General features: G+C 48.3%; 1 protein-coding gene across 1 annotated transcript in view; it reads right to left on the bottom strand.

The window, feature by feature from the left end:
- Window positions 1–2,277: 2,277 nt before the first annotated feature.
- TRPM8 (transient receptor potential cation channel subfamily M member 8) overlaps window positions 2,278–21,241 on the bottom strand; it is a 77,337-nt gene continuing 58,373 nt past the window's right edge. Inside the window, exons 21-24 of the mRNA XM_032594166.1 lie at window positions 13,069–13,259; window positions 7,901–8,000; window positions 6,782–6,815; window positions 2,278–2,359 (exon numbers count right to left, since the gene is read on the bottom strand). Coding sequence (XP_032450057.1) covers window positions 2,309–2,359; window positions 6,782–6,815; window positions 7,901–8,000; window positions 13,069–13,259 — 376 coding nt within the window. The 3' untranslated portion in view covers window positions 2,278–2,308. The remainder of the gene's footprint in view (window positions 2,360–6,781; window positions 6,816–7,900; window positions 8,001–13,068; window positions 13,260–21,241) is intronic.

Raw genomic sequence — 21,241 nt, 5'->3', positions numbered from 1 at the left:
TCGATTGAGCATCGGCTCAGGTCATAATCTCACAGCTCGTGAGTTCGAGCCCCGCGTCGGGCTCTGTGCTGACAGCTCAGAGCCTGGAGCCTGCTTCTGCTTCTGTGTCTCCCTCTCTCTCTGCCCCTAACCCACTCACATTCTGTCTCTGTCTCTATCAAAAATAAATAAACATTAAAAAAAAGTTTTAAAAAAAGAATAATGCTTTAGCAGCATGTAGATCGTTGCCTATAAAATTACATTTTCAGTGAACTTCAAAAGGATATGCCAGATAGATAAGAAAAAAGAAAAGAAAACAAAGAAAAGAAAACAGGTCTTATATTGAAAAGAAAAAAAAATATACAAAAAAATTGGGCACGCCAAATTCATTGTTTCTAAAGATATCAGTGGTGATGAATTTATAGGATTTCTGTTTTCTCATATATTCCTCTTCTTCTTTCTTCCTTCTTTTAATGTTTATTTATTTTGAGAGAGAGAGAGAGAGAGAGAGAGAGAATGAGCAGGGGAGGACAGAGAGAGAGGTAGAGAGAGAAGCAGGCTTTATGCTGCTAAGGCTCTATGCCTTTCCGATTGTATACGACATGCAGCCGTCTTGCTCTAACAAAGTCCTCCATATACGATCCATAATTGTCAGAACCCAAGGGAAAGTATGGAGTGACCAGAAATATTGAAAGGAGCCTAACGCAACACAATTTCCCCTGTAACACAATCCGCAATGAGAAATTTTACAGTGTGTGTTTAATGCACAGCCTGTAATCAGGGTCTGAGCCTCAGCACAGATCCTGACACAGGACATCTCTGAGAAGTTCATGGGCACTCAGTAAACAGTAAGGGAAGGGAGGGAAGGGAAAGGAAGGAAGGAAGGGAGGATGGAAGGAGGAAGAGGGAGAGGGAGTCAGGAAACCTTAACTGCGTTTCCATTCCTTGCAATTCACTTTCTCAACAAATTCTAGTCAAATGGAATCCCCACTGCTGTTTTTTCCTATATCTACACGTTAACATTTTAACACTTAGGTTCAGAAGTTGGACAGGCCATGGAAAAACAATATTGAAGCAAATGGTAAGATCACGGAGCAAAGCCTTGGGTTCAACTGCCAGTTCCCTGAATTACATGTTTACCGTGCAACTGAGCTATGGCTAAAAAGCCTTGGATGGCTCACTAAAACATTTGTTGGTAGGAAAAACATGACCAGCATACATTTGTCTATCCCACAGCAATAAACATGTATAGTGTATAGTGTATCATGAGAATAAGGTACATATTTTAGGCACTGATCCATAAAAATATCCATAAAAGAGAATTAAGTAGCAAGGAAAAATGCCAAGTCTTGAACGGGGGGGCCTTGATTCGATGAGTGCCAAAAGAGCTACATGGTTTGTAAGTAACTTTCGAAGATTCAAAAGGACATTTGCACCCTATCGCTGCCAGCGCTAACCTCTGTGGCAGAGCATCACTGATGGAAAAGTAATGTGAATCCAGGCTTCTCTTCTTCCTTCCTATATCCCTACGTTGTTTGAATTTTGGTAACAGTGCATCATTTTCAAATCTGATGACACAGGAAAATAAAAGAACCGAAAAAAATATCATGATTTTATTTTATTTATTTATTTCTTAAGAATAATTTATCGTCAAATTGGCTAAAATACAGCGTGTAAAGTGTGTTCTTGGCTCCCGGAGTAGACTCCCATGATTCATCACTTCCATACAACACCCAGGGCTCATCCCAACAAGTGCTCTCCTCAATGCCCATCCCCCGTTTCGCCCTCTCCCCCACCCTCCCCCCCATCCACCCTCAGTTTGCTCTGTGTATTTAAGAATCTCATGGTTTGGGGGCGCCTGAATGGCTCAGTCGGTCAAGTGTCCCACTCCGGCTCAGCTCATGATCTCACGGTTCGTGGGATCGAGCCCCACGTTGGGCTCTGTGATGACAGCTCGGAGCCTGGAGCCTGCCTCGGATTCTGTGTCACTCTCTCTCTCTCTCCCCCTCCCCTGCTCATGCTCTGTCTCTCAAAAATAAATAAATGTAAAAAAAAAAAAAAAAAAGAATCTCATGGTTTGCCTCCTTCTCTGTCTGAAACTATTTTCCCCCTTCCCTTTCCCCATGGTCTTCTGTTAAGTTTCTCAAATTCCACATATGAGCAAAAACATATGATATCTGTCTTTTCTGACTTATTTCACTTAGCATAAAAAAAAATCACGATTTTAAATTAGCCTTAAAATATGTAAATTTTCAGAACAAAAATATAACCCATTAAAATGACTTACCTTGCTGTAATTAGATTTTTCTCCATTAGAGTCCATGAAGTTCTATTTGATTTTATTAGCAATCTCTTTCAGAAGACCCTTGAGATCATTAATCTTGAAAGGGGAGGGAAAAAAAAGTAGAACGGTCTTAAGATGAATTTTCCAACTTTCAATTTTAAATTGTGACTTTTCCATGAAACAGATGTATATACCAAATAGAAAGTATGACACATCTTAGAACAGAGTGAGTAGCGTGTGATATGGACCCTGTCCACTGCTTACTTTCCAAAATCGTGTCACTAGCCAATACTCGTTAGCACCAATTAGTGGGAACTTTTCTCAAAGGTAAATCAAAAATGGTTCCCACGTTGAAATGATAGGTTTTAACAACACAGGGAAATAATGTGTAGAGATAATAATGTCATGTGCGATGAACACTAATAAAATTATAAGATACTAACAAAGTTTCACTCTGGCAGAAGCATAATACTAATAAAAATAATGTGATATAATATTAACAAATCAAGTTTTTGCAAATGAAGTGTCCACTCCCACCAAAAAAGTATAAATTGTAAAACAATTTAAGTAAAAGGCAAAATAAAATTACTTTCAATACATGCATCTTTCGCAAACTTATCGCACAAGATGAAGGAAGCTTGTTCTTTTTTTTTAAATATTTTTTAAAACGCTTATTTATTTTTGAGAGAGAGACAGAGACGGAGAATGAGCAGGGGAGGGGCAGAGAGAAAGGGAGACACAGAATCTGAAACAGGCTCCAGGCTCTGAGCTGTCAGCACAGAGCCCGATGCGGGGCTCGAACTCCCGGAATGTGAGATCATGACCTGAGCCGAAGTCGGAGGCTTACCCGATTGAGCCACCCAGGCTCCCCGAATGAAGCTCGTTCTAAATTACATGCCACATCAGCGCACTCGATAAAAGCTTGCGTACTGGGGGATAGTAGAAGGGCTTTAATAAGCTGTTCAAAGCGGATGTCAGATTCCCAGAGCTTGCTCAAGGAATAAGTGATGATCCCTAAAGTTCTCCGTGGTTGGAAAGGAGAGATTTTTTTGTTGCTCAGAAGAGGAGGGCACAGGATCCAAGAGGGAAGAGAAAGGGGAGGGGAGAGGGGAGCAGGAAGAGAAGGGCGGAGAGAGGTAGTGGAATCCTGTGTAGTTTGAGGGCTCCCTGGGACCCACCCAAATTCTCCCCAAACCTACAAAACTCATGGTGTCGGTGGGCTTCTGGTAGGAGCCGGCAAAGGGGCTGAGCTCCCCGGCCAGGGGCGTGAAGTGGGCGGAACCCGCAAGCTCTTCTCTGAGGCCTGCACGAGGGGGCGGATGGCCTTCAGCTACGCTTTCGGTTCCAAGAGACTTCCTCAGCCCCCACCTCGCATAGCCCCGCGGCTCAGGCCCACAGTCCCCACCGAGAGTGTCACCGCCAGGCCCTCGGTCGTCAGGAGGCCTCGGGTCCCCAGGCAGCCTGGGCCGCGGGAGACAGGTCAGCCTGTCCGGTCCCCTGGCTCTCCCAATGACCTCTGACCCAGGCCTGGTGGTGACCAGGAGACCCGAGGCTCTGCCCCTGCCCCTCTCTCCCTCCAAAGCCACCCCAGGGGAAGCCACGAGGGAAACAACACGACAACCAAAAACAGCCTGCCTTCTCCACACACACACAACACCCAGACAAGGCCCAGCCGCCTCTATTCCCAAACCAGACCGTCCAAGCTGCTCTTTGTGGCCACCCCGAGGGCTCGGATTGGTCTTTGAAAGCATCCGCCAGGCACGTCCTTCTCACGCTGAGGCTTCCCCTGCCCAGGAAGAAAATCCAACTCGAAAGAGGCAGGTTCCCACACAGGGCGGCCCGGCCACCCCTGCTTCCTCCCACTCAGAGCCGTGCCTCGTTAGCGGCCCGGAACCCTCCGTGCTTCTCTGAACTTGGGACCTTCACAGCTGCTGACCCGGCCCCCTGCTGACGCAGACACGGGTGGCCTGTGGGACGCGTGCCAGATACCGCATGCAAATCATTGTCGCCGTCACATCCCGCACACCTCGGCTCCTACGACCAGCCCACCCCACAAAGGATGCAGTCGTGACATTTGGGGGCCACATCTGCTTTGATGGCACTTAGCCCCAAGCCTGGCACGTAGCAGGGGCTCCTTCAATATTATGTGCTATGTGACCTAGGCACAGAAGCAGCAGACGACATATTTAAATATAAAAACACATGAGGTAGGAAAGTGAATATATCATTTATGGATATGTATACCATTTATTACACATTATATGTCTAATATAAATCCTCAATCTTAGAATACTATCCCCTGCTGCTCCTTTCATGTATTCTCTTAAAATTCCCTAAATTGTCTGCAGTCTTTAAAAAATATCCAGCAGGGCACCTGGGTGGCTCAGTTGGTTAAGCATCCGACTCTCGGTTTCGGCTCAGGTCACGATCTCGTGGTTCGTGAGTCCGAGCCCAGCGTCTGGCTCCATGCTAACAGTGTGGAAGCTGCTGGGGATTCTCTCGCTCTCCTTCTCTCTCTGCCCCTCCCCTGCTGACGATGTCTCTCTCTCTCAAAATAAACTTTAAAAAAATGTCCAGCACTTTTCTCTTCCCTCCCCATTGATTATAACCCTGATACACATCTTCGCACGATCATCCATGCACAGCCCTCAAGTCCAAGAAAACAGGAATCTTCCCAGCCCCTCAATTAACAACAAACAACACAACTCCAGAAGGAGAGCAGCTGTAACAAAATACACCACCGTGTGATAGCGTGTCCAACAAAGATGGCGGCCACCACCAGTTCCTTTTGGCCCGCACGCAAGTGCCGCTCTCACCTCAAGAGGTGGGTCACGGAGTCTGGGCCAGCCTTGACCGCTTTGATCAATAGACTCTGGTGGAAATGACATCATGCCAGGTGGAGGCCTAGCCTTCCGGAGCACTGCCAGTCTTTGCTTCCTCGCTCTTGGAAGCCAGCAACTGTGGACCAAGGGGGACAGCCCCAAGACCACCGTGCGGCGACAAGCCCAAGCCACAGGGACCAGACATCACACGTGGGAGAGAAGCCACATGGAGGAGCATAGGGGTGCCAAACCCTGGCCTCGCCACCCACTGAATCCAGCCCGATAAATCCAGCCGAGCCCACAGGAAGCGGAACCGCCCGGCTGATGTGCCCCCAGACTCTTGACCCACAAAAAAACAAGAGCCAAACAAAATGGCTGCTGGGAGCCACTGAAGGGTGGGGGGTGTTTGTTACGCAGCAGTAGGTAACTAAAGCAAATTGTGATGGAAGCATTTGATTGTCCGCACAAAACAGACCATCATCCGGAGTAGTCGACTCCAACGTTCCAGAGAAAGGAAGACGAAGATTCCGAAGGAAGACAAGAGCTACTCCGGGGGACCAGACACAGACACACCGTCCAGTCAGGACCCGTCAGGCAGGTGACCTGCCTCACATCAGGGGCGCCCGGGTGGCCCAGTCAGTTAAGCACCTGACTCTTGATTTCGGCTCAGGTCATGATCTCACGGTTCGTGAGATTGAGCCCCGTGCTGGGTTCGGCGCTGACAGCGTGGAGCCTGCTTGGGATTCTCTCTCTCCCTCTCTCTCTACCCCTCCCCTGCTCAGGTGCTCTCTGTCTCTCTCTCTCTTTTTCTCTCAAATTTAATAAACTTAAAAAAAAAAAAAGAATTCTGGTGGTAAATAACACATAAATAACCCCCAAAATTTGAATTGGATAACTTCTCATGTAAGAGCTCTACGAGGGGGTAGCTTTTGGTCATTTCTTCACTCAATAAACATTCATTGAGACCCTAGCGGTCCAGGCAGGGTGCTGGAGAGTCTGCCTTACTCGATGGGGTACCGTCTAGCCACCACACGGCATGGCCCTGGGGCAGAATGTGATTGCCGTCATCCAGGATGCCGTTCTCAAAATACCGTGATAAAACACCAGGTGTCATTTCCCCCACAGAGCCTACCAGGGATCCGGTACTTATGAACCAGTTGTAACGTCTGCTAATCCTAAGTCACAATTTCCGGCCACCCAGCTCAGGGCGGATGTGGGCACACTCTCCCCACGCCTAATGCTCATGTGTGTCTTCGTGCATTCGCAATGCCCTTCCAATTAAATAGCTCACAAATTAGAGCAGCATCGAGGACGAGCACAGAGGCTCACAGCCTCCCAAATCACTCTTCTGAGCCTCGCTGGTGTTTCTGTAACTGCAGGCATCTTACACCTGCTTTCGCAGCTGAGAGAAAGCGCAGAGGGGGCCCTGGGTCAGACAGACACAGGAGACAGTTCAAAGGTTGGGAAATAGGACTTGAGCACACAGGGGGCTATCTGAGAAGTCACTCCGTTCCAGCCCCCAGACCTTTCATGCTGAACGAACACGGAACAGGGTCACTTCTATCTTTTTCTCTTTTTTTTTAATAATTGACTTCTTTTGTTTTCAGACCACAACCACTGGCCTCCCACTGAAAGATCAAAGACAACACAGATTTAAAAAAAAATAATGTTTCCCAAACTATCATCAGAACTATACCTTTGTATCCAGCTGTCTAAACCGATGCCTCATTCTTCAAAGACGTTAAAAGAGAGAGAGAGAGAACAAGAGAAGGGCAGGGGGGAGAGAAAAGACTATTAGACTCCATTTTACAGTCTTTTAAAGAACAAAACGCCGATCGTTTTCATTTTCAGCTAAATCCGTGTCAGCTACGTCCTCTCGCCGATACCCACACGAAGCGGGATCCCACACTCACCCCCGTCAGAGGTACAGCATACACATGCTATCTCCACTGGCAGAGTTGTGGAATCTGACCTGTAAGGTCCACCCGCCCCCCGACCCCCGTTCCAGAATCAAGATCTCGGAGACCAGGAGCGGAGAAGACCTTAGGGCATCTGCCTTGTCACTCAGAGAAAGAGCATGCCATCCATCCCACGTAACAGCTGGGTTGAACTCGGCAAAGGGATTGGTTGTGCTTCTATTTACTCTTTCTTCGTTAGAGTGAATTTTGAGCCATGTTTGGAGCTCTCAGGAAGAGTGACATCATCGGACTGTTAGCCACGTTAACCCGCATAATGAGAAGGGCACCGCTCCCAGAGGAGCATGCCCTTTACTTGGGGACCGTCTACGGATTTAGCTGTCACGTATCTCATTCTATGGCATGTTTACAATGACTCCATGCAACTCATAACTGAGCTTCAGGACTTCTCAAGGACAGCCCGTAACGGACCCACCAACTGGTCTCCCGTTCTAGTTCTTCATCACAGAGACAGGTGTGCATCACCTGTGAGACGATGCCAATTGCCCACGATGGGTGGGTGGGTCTTCCCAGAATCCACCTCTGCAGCCATGGCAGAGCGACCCGCGCTCTTGTCACCTGGTTCCCAGGCCCCGCCCTGCAGCCTCCAAGTACCTCTTCCCTCCCTGGGGCCTCGGAGGGCAATCGGGGTGGCAAGTGGGTGGTCCTGCCCTTCTGGAAAGGCTGATACACACTCACGTGTTTCTCATCTTCAATTGCACAGGTAATACCTTTTTGGTGCTTTTTCTTCCTGCCGTAAATTCTCTTCCCAGAGCTTACTCTGCAAAGCTACTTATGTTCTGCAAACTTAATGTACGCAAGGGGGGGCCGTGCAAAGCAGAAGCGAACGACTGACATACTCCTCTGAGGTGTCATTGGCTTTCGTGTTGATCTTGACAAGGTAATTTTCTTTCATGACACCCTCCCAGGCCAGAGTCTCGTTGTCTTCGTTTTTGAAACCTTGAATAATGAGACCAAAAAAAAAAAAAAAAAAAAAAATCACACTGTTTCTTCTGCCCCTTACCTCCTAAATCAACACCTGCTTGTCATTTGGTGATACCCTGGACCCGGAAGATTTAGATTCGTCCTGCATAGGCTGATGTGAGTAACGTTACTTGCTAGTAACAGCCGCAAAGCGATGGAATGCTAATGAATTTCTTGGTAACAATGAAGAATTGGAGCTGTCTGAGTGAAATAGGAATGCAATCTTTATTCTAAACAGAAATCAATCAAAAGCCTGTCTGGGTGTTTTTGTGACTTAGTAAAATCATTTCACCAATGAATTCTGTCCTCACGTTTTATGTGTGCTCCTCTCTCATTTTGATGACATAAAAAGGCTATGTCAACCACTCGGTTGGATAATTACGGACGGATCGCTACTCTCTCAACCTAAAAGGGGCATAGGGACTTTGGAAGAGAGGACAATAAAGCCCGGACATCATTCCTACCCTTGTGAAATAATACGCAGTCTGGGTGTGGACCTCAAGGAAAATTCTTCCACTCAGTCCTTTTCCTTTCATCTAAGGCAGGGCCTGCTGTAACACTGGCCTGGGGCATGTTCCAGCAAGATTCTCAGTTCAATTTCTTACAGTACCTGGGCCTCTCAGAAGGCAAGCAAACAAAATCACAGATCAACAAGGCGCCTGCGTTTCAGGTAATGGCACAACGGACGGCAATCCTCCGTATGAACTCGTGGGGGAAAAAAGCACCTAGGTTCAGGAAGGCGTCCACTTGCGGAAAAAAAAAAATCTAGTTTTATTTTTAAATTGCCTTTAAAGTGTAAGATCTTCCTGGATTTAAAAAGAATTAATTGGGAATCAAAAGCAGAGCCGATAGGCAAGTCACGGATTTCAGCAAATCCTTTATAGCAAATGTCGGTTTATAGAAAATAATTCCTAACTGGATTTTTTTCCATTGGATTTTTCCTAGCAAAGTGGTTGCCAATGTCTTCTGCTCAAATCGCGATGCATGTAGAAACCCAGTGAGAGCACTGAACAACCAACACGGAAAGGAACAACACACACTCCTGGACACAGATGGCCAAAGAGTGACAGTGACAAACGAGCGACGGTCACGAACGACAGTGACCAAGACAGAATGGCAAGTTGTTTAGCGGTCGAAATAATGCCGTTGAGATGATGGCATGGCACTTTCACCACCCAACGTGGAAAATTAGCAAGGTCTACAGTAATAACTATGGCCTGTGTTGGCAAAGACGTGGATGAGCAGGTGTCCCGTAAGTTGGGGAAAAAGATCTGTAAATTGTTACAGCTGCAGCGCATGATGGAGAAGGTGGAGGAGGGTGGCAGACAATATCAAAAGATTTAAATCTGTAAGTACCCTTTATCTAGAAATTTCTCTCCTATCAATAACTCCAAGGGGAAAAAAAATCAGCGGTGCGCTAAAAAATGAAGGCATATAGCTATTTATCGTCATGCCGTAGGACACGGAAAGCACCGAAACCCTCCACGTGTGTAACAGCGAGGGATTGGTGACGTTGAATGTGGCACATCCGTAGGCCGGGAGAGTCTACAGTTCAAAACTGTCGTACAGGTTGATATTTATGTGTATGGAAAATGTGCATGATGTATTATTAACTAAATGAACAAATAAGGTTATGAATGTGTCGGTACAGAACAACCTAATTATCATCCACCCACACGAAACTAATAGAATAGATACCATTATGTTAACAATATCTGAGTGGTGGCTTACATGTGTCCTTGCTCTTCCTTATTTACGTTTTTCTGTATTTTTCAAATGTTCCATAATGAATACGGATTGGTTTTTTCTCATGGAAAGCAATATATTTCCTAACAGTGCAATTACTGGGAAGAGGCGGCATACTTTGTCATTGTTACTTTATGATGTCACCAAAAAGGAGCAAAAATGGAAGCCTGGGGGACGCCTGGGGGGCTCAGTCGGCTGAGCGTCCGACTTCGGCTCAGGTCACGATCTCGCGGTCCGTGAGTTCGAGCCCTGCGTCGGGCTCTGTGCTGACAGCTCGGAGCCTGGAGCCTGCTTCAGACTCTGTGAGTCTCCCTCTCTCTCTGCCGCTCCCCCACATGTTCCCTCTCTCTCTCTCTCTCTCTCTCTAAAAATAAACATTAAAAAAAATTTTTTTTTTCATTTTTTTTAACGTTTATTTATTTTTGGGACAGAGAAAGACAGAGCATGAATGGGGGAGGGGCAGAGAGAGAGGGAGACACAGAATCGGAAACAGGCTCCAGGCTCTGAGCCATCAGCCCAGAGCCTGACGCGGGGCTCGAACTCCCGGACCGCGAGATCGTGACCAGGCTGAAGTCGGACGCCCAACCGACTGCGCCACCCAGGTGCCCCTAAAAAAATTTTTTAATGGAAGGTTGGATTCTACCTTATCTGAAAAGGTGTTTGAAAAATCTTGGCATTTTTCTCCAAAGGACAGTTGTGAGCTTAAATCCCATGACGTCCCGGTGACTTGGAGGCAAGTGCAAAGTGAATTTGGGAAACGAATTAACACGAGAGGCTCTGGCAACCACCGAGTGCTGCGGTTTCTGGAATCCGTGATCTCCAAGCAGCGACGAACGAATGAATGGCGAGCAGGGTGTCCAGAAGTCTCCAGCGAGTAAACGGGGCTCTCGGCTCGCCCTCTCCCGCCATCACTGTGCCCGGCATGGAGAAGGACCTGTCCCGCTGTGCCCCCCTATTCCCTCTATTTCTTTATTCCTCCCTGAGACGAAGAACTATATGGGGAGAGAGAATGTCATCTTTTTCTCAAATGGTTGTAAGAGCATCATTCTCCCAAGGAAACAGGTGCGGATTCACATAGCTCATTTCTGACCTGTTTGCCTCCTGAAGCTGAAGTCCTGCCCATTTGATGGCCAAATTGGGGGATTTGCTCCCATTTTGATGTTCTTCGCGTGCTTACTTGTTGACTAAGTTTTGGGGGAACAGAATGCATCGTGTCGTCGAACCCATCCAAATTCAGAAGACTGATTTGTCCTTAGTGATACACTGGATTTTCTGGTTCCGCTGATGTTGGACAGAGCACAGGGTACGTGTGGAGAGTGGATCTTCATTCCAAATCCACCTACCCAGCCCCAGCCGGAATCCAACCAGTGATGGGGATTCACGACCTCACACAGCTATTCATTTCATTTCCTGATAATGTGATTTGTTGGACACCGTCTTAAACTTTCACCAACTCAAAATCTTCCTCCCTGAAATTTTTATCCACGGTTCTTTCTCTGGAACCATGTAGGTAAAACTATGGGCCAAGCAGCCCAGCCCTCGCATGCCTCTGTTCGCAACTGGTACCCCCAGAACAGAGTTAGTATTTGTGAAGGAAGGAAGGCTTTGAGCAATATGACTGTTTTTACACTGTTTCTTCTCTGTGCGCCATAGGGTGTATCCCTTTTTGTGCTTTGCTTTCCTTGACTTAAAGTTTGTGACCGTAAAGTTCATGCTTTTCCTGATGGTTTTTAAAAGAAATGTATGGGATGCCTGGGTGGCCCAGTCGGTTAAGTGTCTGACTCTTGATTTCAGCTCCAGTCGGGATCTCACGGTTCGTGAGTTCGAGTCCCACGTCAGGCTCTGCGCTGACAGCGTGGGGCCTGCTTGGGATTCTCTCTCTCCTCATCTCTCTGCCTTCCCCTGCCTGTGCTCTCTCAAAATAAATAAATAAACTTAAAAAATAAATAAAAGAAATATAAAGCCTCTCACAGCCTCGAAACACACGGGCCCTGGTGCCGTGCGTGATGAAGAGGTCAGCCTGCAGGCCTCCCCCAGAGCCAGATCCCCTGGCTTAAATCTGAGGTCAGAAGGCAAAATGAATGGGCTGGCGGTGCCCTTTCTATCTTTTTCTCTGTGCCCAAACACCCAAATGAATAAAAATAAGCCTCTCCCTCCTTTCCTGCTTAATTTGGTCGAAACGTGTCTGCAAGCTAGGAAGATCTGTCTGGGTCCGTGGCCCCAGGATCAAGTGTTAGGAAAACCTAGCCTAGTGCAGGGAAGAGAGCTGTACCGGGGGAGGGTGTCCCCCCAGGGTGACTGAGAATTCCCTGATGATAGATTCTGGCTCCCACAGCGGTGGGGGAAGGAGAGGGAGTCCAGTGGGGACCCTCCTGCTCCTCACCCCTTATCGGGGCTAAGGAGGTGGGTAGCCACGGGAAAAGGAGAGCTGTGGGCGTCCCTGCCCTCCCGAAGGAAATGGGTCCCCATCAGGGAGAGTCTGCGTGGTGTGGACTAGAGGTTAAGGGGAAGCAGCCCTGGAGAAAGTACCGGCAAGCCCTGGGAGTCGAGGGGCCAGCCAGGGAACAGCTGAAGGACCCACCAGGTGCCCACACAATAAAGGATCAGTTGTGCACACACGCCAGGTCAGAGAGTACAGAGCCGGCCTAGAGCAGCACCACTGTTTCCAGAAAAGACTTTCTGCTTCTTTCCCCTCCTCCCTCCCGGTGCTCCAGCCCACAGAGGGTCCGTGACGGCAGCTGGCGGGTGGGAGAGAAGGGGCGAAGAGAGAGGCAGAAGCCAGCGGCCCACACTTCCTTCCAGCGCTACCCGCTGAGAGGGGGTACAGCAAAAAGGAGAGCCTCCCGCCTGCATGGCCATCAATGGGCTGGTGAACAGACCAGACCGTACATGCAGTGAAGTAATGATACGATTTTCGATGTCGCTCAGAGCGACCAGGAAAGTCAGGAGCTCTGCTGGGGCGGGGCTAACGTCTACCAGAGTCGACATCTCACGGAAGCAAAGCCGAAGTCGCGTCTTGACACTGTCCTCCGCGTCACACTTGTTCAACCTACTATTTGCACGATTATGATGCTCACCCGAAAGTTATCCCCCCAGAATGAGACCAGCCCACAGACCTGCAACGCTCCCTTAACCCACTCTCTCCCTCGGGTAATTCCCTGTCTCTACGGACATACGCATGGGAGCGAGGCCGTGACTATGACGAAGCCCCTTCCCGCTGCCCCGCGCGGACATGGCGCGCGCCCCCCACGACTGATCACTGCTCCTGTTCCCGGGCACGGAACGGACAATGACTCACAGCAAGGAGAAGTCTCCGTGTTTTTCCTCTTACAGCAGCACTGGAAACACTTCTTCACCACCATGTAGAAGTAGGCAAAGACCACGAAGGGGAAGGGGATGTTCAGACGGTTGCAGTACTCTTGCACCAGGAAGTATCTCTGGAACTTCCAGACCTGGTCGTTGTTCTCCTGGACGGTGCCCACGGTGTAGCTGGTAGGAGGGGAGACAAGGTCAAGCCTCAGCCTGCCACGCGCCTCCTCATTTGATTGCCAAACACGGTGGCATTGATAACGAGGCATGACTGTGATATAGCTTAAATGATAGCTTAAGTCCAGGCAGGGGAGGAGAATCCGTGCCGAGACTGGGGCCAGGACAGCTCAGCATCGGGCACTCTTCAGTTGGGGCTGGGCGAGAATTGTGTCTACGGCTTTGGGGTCTGGGGCTTGGGGTTTTAGCGCACAAAAAATACTGTCCAGGGAACTTTTAAAAAGCTTTTTACTTCAAGACCTTTCAAGGATTCCCTTCTGTCGTTGGTCTCTTATTGTGTTAGTCACAAAGAGGCGAAGGTATCGACTCTCTTAGGAACAATTTGCTCCTCACATGTTGCTAACGGGAGTTTAATTGTAAACAGTCTGGGAAGGAAGTTTGTTCATATTTATCAAGGGCCTTAGAAATGTTCATCCCTTAGGGGATGCTCTATCTCCAAAGGATTTGGTTGGACAACTTAATTAAAGAAAACGATGAAGCATTTTACCAATTGGGAAGTTCAACCATCCCTTAGGGGCACCTAAGTGGCTTAGTCGGTTAAGCCGCCAACTTTGGCTCAGGTCATGATTTCATGGTCCATGAGTTCAAGTCCCACGTCGGGCTTTGTGTTGACAGCTCAGAGCCTGGAGCCCACTTCGGATTCTGTGTCTCCCTCTCTCTCTGCCCCTCCCCTGCTCACGCTCTGTCTCCCTCTCTCTCAAAAATAAAATAAACATCAAAAAAGAAATGTTCATCCCTTTGATCCAATGACTTGACTTCTGGAAATTTAACCTAAGACTACGGAGGTACTGAGAAAAGAAAATATATCAAAGGATATACACGCATGGCTGTTTGCCACAACCCTGAAAAAACCAGCTTCCCCAACCCCCCACCTCAATAGAACGGGACAACGGAAATGCTCAACCCTAAGAAAACGAATCACCCATCATGGTTAATCAATAGGACTGCATTACATGGCCGTTCAAAATAATGATTACTAATAATTTTTACACTTTGGGGAAAGGCTTATAACACATGAAATAATTAGGCTCAAACTCACACTTACCACATCATCTTACTACGTGAATCACAACTCACAGGGAGAAATAAATCCGCCATTCACAGTGGTGATCTCCAGCCCACATCGTGAATGTTCTCTATTCTCTTTTGTTCCCTTCCTAAGCATTACGCCATGGGCATGAATTATTCACGTAATTAGAAAAAACATCCACTGGTCAGAAGAATGTCTCATTGTGCCACTGATTTATCAGTTACAGATCAAACCAACCATAACACAGCTAACGCTGTGCACCAGACGCTGCTCGAAGCAGCCTACTTCTACTAATGACGTAATCTGCAAACAACTCTCCATGGGATAAAAGTCCTACTTTCGTCTACGACGGACGGATCAGAGAACTGAGGTATAGCAGGCATAGGAATATTGTCTGAATTTCCCAACTAGGAAATGATAAGGCCAGGCCTTGGGCCCTGCGGTCCTGCCCAGCGTCTGTCTGCCTCATTACCACATAATACCACCTCCCAGAGTAAAGCAGGAAAGGTTCTGAGCTATGCTGTGTCTCCAAAGGATTTGGTGGGACTGCTTAATTAAAGAAAACGATGAAGCGTTTTACCAGTTGGGAAGTTCAACCATCGCAGATACTTGTATTGCTGATATCAAAAAACCCCCCCCCCCCCCCCCCCCCCCCCGCCGCCCCGAGAGCCAAAGAAGCAGCAATCAGTCTTTGAAATCTATAAGCAAATTCTGACTGGGGTTGCATTCAATTCTCCCAATTCTGGGTAAACACTTCGCAGGCCAGACCTGGATGAGGTGACCAGGCAGGGGACCCGGGTCTGTCTGTGGTGAGACCTCATTCTTGCCCCGTGGCACGCTACGATCTAAGGCTTAAATACCTTTAGCCGAGAAACGATCACACACACGGGCAAAACACTAACCTACACGGCTATGGCTTTGGTTACAAAAGCTTGGCTTTGCTCGTGCTGGAGCCTGCTGATGAACAGGACACCCCGGGTCCTGGATTCCGTGCGGGACCGGTGTCAGTGGCAGGTGCCCCTTCAGCACCTATAAGCCCAGCCCCAGGGAGCCAGCCATCTTTGCAGGAAGGGAATTCATGCTTCTTGAGCATCTATAACACATAAACTCCTACACGAGGCACGTAAGATAGTTGCTTGGCTGATTCTCGTGTCAATTCTGTCCATTCTACGCAGATTTTTTTTTTTTAGGTGGAAAACAGGACTGTGCTGTAGGAGAGTGGAGCGGAGTGAATTCGGCAGCTAGCTTGCAGTTTCTTCCAGATGTAGGTCAGGCTGCTCTGAGGCCGCCACCAACATCTTTACCTGTCCTCGCGGGTCCCCGCTGGCTCTTCAAACGGCACCGTAGGCCCCTGCACTGAAAGAGGGGAGGGTGGCGGGCACACCCCGGATTCACGAAGTCCAGGCTGAGGACTTGCCAGAGGTCCGTCTGTTACGTTGTGACAGAACAAATGCCACCATCCAAATCAGTGTCACTGGAGGATCTCAAAATGCTGACGTAACTAGTCAAAAGGGCAAAAGCCACAGCATGCATTTCAACGCATCAAATGTTGTTCTCTGAGGTTCCGCCTGGAAGGAATCAACCACTCCTGTTGAAGGGAGGGACATGTCGGATGCTTTAGAGCAGGGGGAGCCGGCCTCTCCGGCAGGTGGACCTCTCTCCCTCCCTCGGGAGCTCAGCACCGCACTCGGGCCAAGAAGAGTCCCAGTGGGAAACGATTTGCATCTTGGCTTCCTCACTAGTCGCTCAGAAGCTGCGAGAACATCCCATGTCTTCCGGGTCATCTAGAGAAGGGATTGGCCAACTGTGACCGGGGGGCCAAATCCAACCCCCACCCCCACTGTTCTGCAGGGATCGCCACATTAGAATGGTCTTTGCCAAGCAGAAAGGTGGGGGTGGGTGCTTGGCACTGGGCCAAAGCCAAGACCCTAGCTGGCCCTCACAGGAAAAGTCGCCAGGCCCTGGTCCAGAATGGATTTGGGCCCATGCCCATAAACTAAGGTCTTCATTGGTATCATCCTCCTGGGCAAACAGTACAAACCCTTATCCGCATCCCAGGGGGCGACAGCGAGCCAGCTGATTACTGGACTTGAATACCCAAAAGCCACTTTGCATAAATAACACATTTCTGGGGTTGGCCATGCTGGGGCTTATTTACACTGAGGCCCACCTTCCCCACACGGCAGGAGCTTCTAAACTTCTCCACCCCTCCCCCCGCAGATGAGTTCCAGACTCAGACAAAGAGAGAGACAGGAGCGTTCCCCAGGGAAGGCCGATCGATAATTGAGCACCCCTTCAAACTGCTTTGTTAAAATAATTTTTATATTCTTTAGGCACTGCGTTCCATCTCTGTAAAAGGAGAGGCAGGATCCTGGTGCCAATACGTGAGCACCACCCCCCTCAGCAAACCCAAATGTCCAGAGCAACTCAGACACCATCTCTCCCACCCAGGTTCTGGGCATCTCCCTGTCGGCCGCTGACCATCCAGAGCCTTCCTGGAGAGGAAGTCCACGGTGTTCCCTTTGACCCTACGACTCCACGGATATCATGTGCCCTCCGCTACCCAGCTGGTGGGAGATCTGCAGTGATGACTGAGTTTGGTCCCCTAAGACCACCCAAGTGCCTTCTGTGGAGCAGGACTGAGGAGGCAGGAACCTCACAGGGACACAAAGTTTCAGAGGTTTGCTGACACTGAAAATGTTACCAAGAGATAACAAATGTTTAGGATTCAGATAGCCTTGAACGTAAATGAGATCCAGCAGCACGTTAACAGGATAATATGCCATGACCAAAGAACAGAGGACGACTAAATATTAAGATCATTTATATAATATATCATTTTCCTAATACATCACAGATCAAAAGGAAACATGCCATTTCCCTAGCTGCTAGAAAGTCTTCTGGCAAATTCAACATCCATTTCCGATTAGAAAAACTAAAAAAGAAGTAGGAGGAAAAGAAAGGAGTTTAATAAATAAGAAACAGGAGGAACCTTCCATGGCACAATTTAAAAAAGGAGAGAGAGAATAAAAGAATTCAGTAAGGAGACTCATTCCAAAATAAATAAGCAAATCTTTAATAGCCTTCCTACATGTCAAAAATTACTTACAGAAAAAAAAAAAATAATAGGAAACAGTATCTTGTTCGCAATCACAAATGGCTAGGAGAAAAGGTAACCAAAAATCTTCCAGATCCATAGAATAAAACTGTTAATCGTCACCAGGAAACCACGTATCTTTGAAAAAGTGGAGAATCACACCATTTTTTCTGGATGGCAAGATACCATTTTTTTTTTCAGCCTCCCCTGAATGATTCTGTCAAGTTCACATCATCACAATAAAATTCACAAGGGTCTTTTTTTTTTTGAAGGGGAAAGAATAAAGGGTTTTGGAAGATGAGCCTTAGGCGCCTCCCTGTTATTAAATGTACGAGAAAATCCAGAAAAAGTTTTGAATGAGAATAAGGAAGGGGACTTGCACAACAGATGCTAAAATCATTTTTTTAAGTCAGTAATTAAAGCCATTTGGTAGTAAAACCAAAATAGACTGATCAACAGACCAGAACAGCAAGTCTGCCAAAAAAAATCACGAAGAAAAAGAAGACGCTAAAACAATGGCAGAATTTTAGAATGAACTGAAAGACGAGAAACTTGCCAGCTAGATCTCAATCAGGAAACACCTCCTCTGAGCTTTTCGCAGATTTCACACGCTTTCCATCTGTTACTTCTTCCCAGACACGCCAGCAATATCCGGCCAGACCTGCCCGGTGGCCTTGGCGACCCCGACTTCTGCTGCCTCCCCCCAGACCCCTCCTGCACATCTCTGTTCCCCTCTCATTCCACAAGATCAAAAAAACAGGTTCAAAGTCAACAGTAAGAGACAGCCAACCATTTCACTACGCTGATTTTTTTTTTTTTCAGAGAGAGAGAGAATGAGCAGGGGATACGAGCAGAGGGAGAGAGAGGGAAAGAGAATCTCAAGCAGTCTCCACGCTCAGTACAGAGCCCAACACGGGGCTCGATCCCACAACCCTGGGACCGGGACCTGAGCCGACATCAAGAGTCAGACGCTCAACCAACTGAGCCACCCAGGCGCCCCTCACTACACTGATTTTGGAAGTGCGAACTCGGTTTAGTGTTTTGCTCTCAGAATCACACGACTAAGACTGTGCCCTGTGCCCGGCATCAAGACCCAGCAGATGCTCCTTCATCTGCGAGAAAATGTCCTACTTCTTTAACGTGGCATAAAAGACACCCCACAACCTGGCCCCTGCCTCCCTTTCCACCCCCTCCAGTGGCTGATTCTCCCCAGACTAGCTTTATCTCCCCTGCTTTGCCCCCCACCCACCGTCTTGAGTCAGGCTATGGGCTCCCCCCAGTAAGGGGTCCTCTGAGTGAATGTCACCTCTGCTCAGTGCCACTGACTCTGGCCCCACCTCCAATGTTCTGTCACACCTAATAACGCTGCCCTGATCTCCACAGTCTCTGAAAACAGCCTTTTTAGTACTTCTTATATAATATTCTGTTATAATATGTTATATTACGTAATATCGTTATACTACATTATGTTATGTATTGCATTATATCGCACATTGTATCATATCATACTATATGAATATGTCTATGTGCCCCTCAGCTCCTTTAACAGCACAGACTTAACTTCTCTCTGCCTCCAACTCCTCATCTGCAAAGTGATAAGAAAGCCACACCTCCACCAAAATGGTCAATAATTGAGGTGGCCCATGACAGGCACCTGCATGGCCGCACCAGAAGAGAATCAGTAAACAGAAGCTATTCTTAAGACCACATTATCTGCTCTTTTCTTCTTCTCTCCCCTTTCAACAGCACCCCCTAGCCAGTCGAAGTGTCACCCAAACCTCTAGTTGGTCCTGGTGATTATTTTCTTTTTTCTACTTTTCTGCATATTGTAATGAACGCATATTCCTCCTAAGATGGAAACATATTTTGGTTACAGAAATTCTCCTAGATGAGGACATGTTTGACGGATCCCCTTTGGGAAAAAAAGGCAAAGGGTGGAATATCTCCAGGACGGTGCCCGTGAGCATCACAGCTGCGTGTCAAGATGACCCAGAATCATCTACTGACTGTAAGTTCACTTCATGCTCTGATGAGCTGCACAGGGCCCGTGATCGATACTTTTAATGCAGAATAATCACAGAGGTTTACATCCATTACCTCTCCCCGTTGAATGCCATCTAGAGAGCACTCGAATACTGCTTTAAAATTCCCAAGTGCTCCTTTACATTACAGTTCATAAGGTCGCCGTTGTGTATGGTTAAGCTTTCACATGAATGCTTGGATGTGATGCCAGACAGGGGTCACCGCCTGGCGGCCACTGGCCCACAGAACCCAGAACAACTCCCACGGCCGTCAGAAACAGTGTTCCGAAGATTCCGCCCAAGGGTGGCGGGAGGGTGGCTGCAGTTACTCACAAGTTCCCAGACAGACATCAACAAAGAAAAGGTCTCTGGTTTAACCCGGGACTATTCTCTTTTCTTTTTTCTTTTTTAATTTTTTACGTTTGTTTGTTTAATTTGAGAGAGAGAGTAAGGGGGAAGGGGCAGAGAGAGAGAGACAGAGAGAGAGAGAGAGAGAGAGAGAGAGAGAGAGAGAGAATTCCAAGAAGGCTCCGTGCTGACAGAGGCGGGGCTCAAACTCACGAACCATGAGATCGTGACCCAAGCCTAGGTCAAGAGTCGGATGCTCAACCAACTGAGCCATCCAGGAACCCCTCACCAAGGACTATTCTAGGAGACCCCCCCCAAGGGGAGGGATGCCCCTAAGTTGTCACACCTAAGCGCCGAATAGGGCAACAGTAGGGTACCGTGCCATGGTTGGGTGTCTTGGGGAGGGGAATTGCATTCAAGACCTGAATGGACACAGGTAAGCTGGACGGCCGTGTGGCCAGAGCCATGGCCAGCCATTCACTTCCTCAACCTGAAAATGACACGCTGGGCTCCAGTCTCTCCAGGCTCCAGATTCTATCAGTTCATCATTATAATGCGGATAATGGATTAGAAATGTGGCAAGGTCCTCCCTTCACAGCACACAGACCCAGGACAGATCTAAGTCATATTCTACTCTGTGCCTCTCTGAGATTTACCGAATTAATGCAACTCAGATGTCACGGCTTTGGGAGCTATCAGCCCCTTTGGTTAATTTCTGGGGAAACTGCATGGTGGCCAGTTTTCACACGGCCTGTCCCGTGATCGGTGTAAAGGTTGTAAGGGCGTGTCCTCCCTCCCTGGCTTTCACGTGGACACATAATCACCCAGCAGCTGCCACTCTCTCTGCAGCTCAGACTGGGACCTCAGGCAGCATGACCCTGTGGAGCTTCTTGACTCCCGAGTCCTTCCCTGCCTGGCCACCCGTTGGGGTGGTGACGGAGAGGGTTGCACATGCTCTCCTTAGGTCCACGTGGACACAACAACCATATGATCTCCGTGGCCCCCCCAGGCACAGAACAGACATTATACATCTATGTGCTACAGCCCCCGCTGGTCTGTGACCCACCAATGACGCGTCTCAGGAAACGTAAAGACCTGGCAGCCAAGTTCCCAAGGCGTAACTAAATAATGAACTAAACACAGGAAGAGCCCTGTTCTCATTCATCCAGCCCACAAAGGTCCAGGTGCTGAGCCTGACCCGTCTCCATCCTCTAGAGCTTACGGTCCAGAAGGACAGAGGGTTGTCACTGTGTGGGGGGTGCGGGGAGTCTCTACACCAAGTGGGGAGGGCATCGGGGACCACTCGGGCAGAGGATGATGTCGGGGCAAGAGACAGGCAAGGTGGAGCAAGTAATCCCGACAGAAGGAACAGCACTTGCAAAGCGTCAGATGTCATAGGTCACCACCCTGTTTCAGGACAGACACCCAG

Source organism: Lynx canadensis, chromosome C1 (genome assembly GCF_007474595.2).
Source record: "Lynx canadensis isolate LIC74 chromosome C1, mLynCan4.pri.v2, whole genome shotgun sequence".
Taxonomy (NCBI): Eukaryota; Metazoa; Chordata; class Mammalia; order Carnivora; family Felidae; genus Lynx; species Lynx canadensis.
This window is presented reverse-complemented; position numbering and strand designations above follow the sequence as displayed.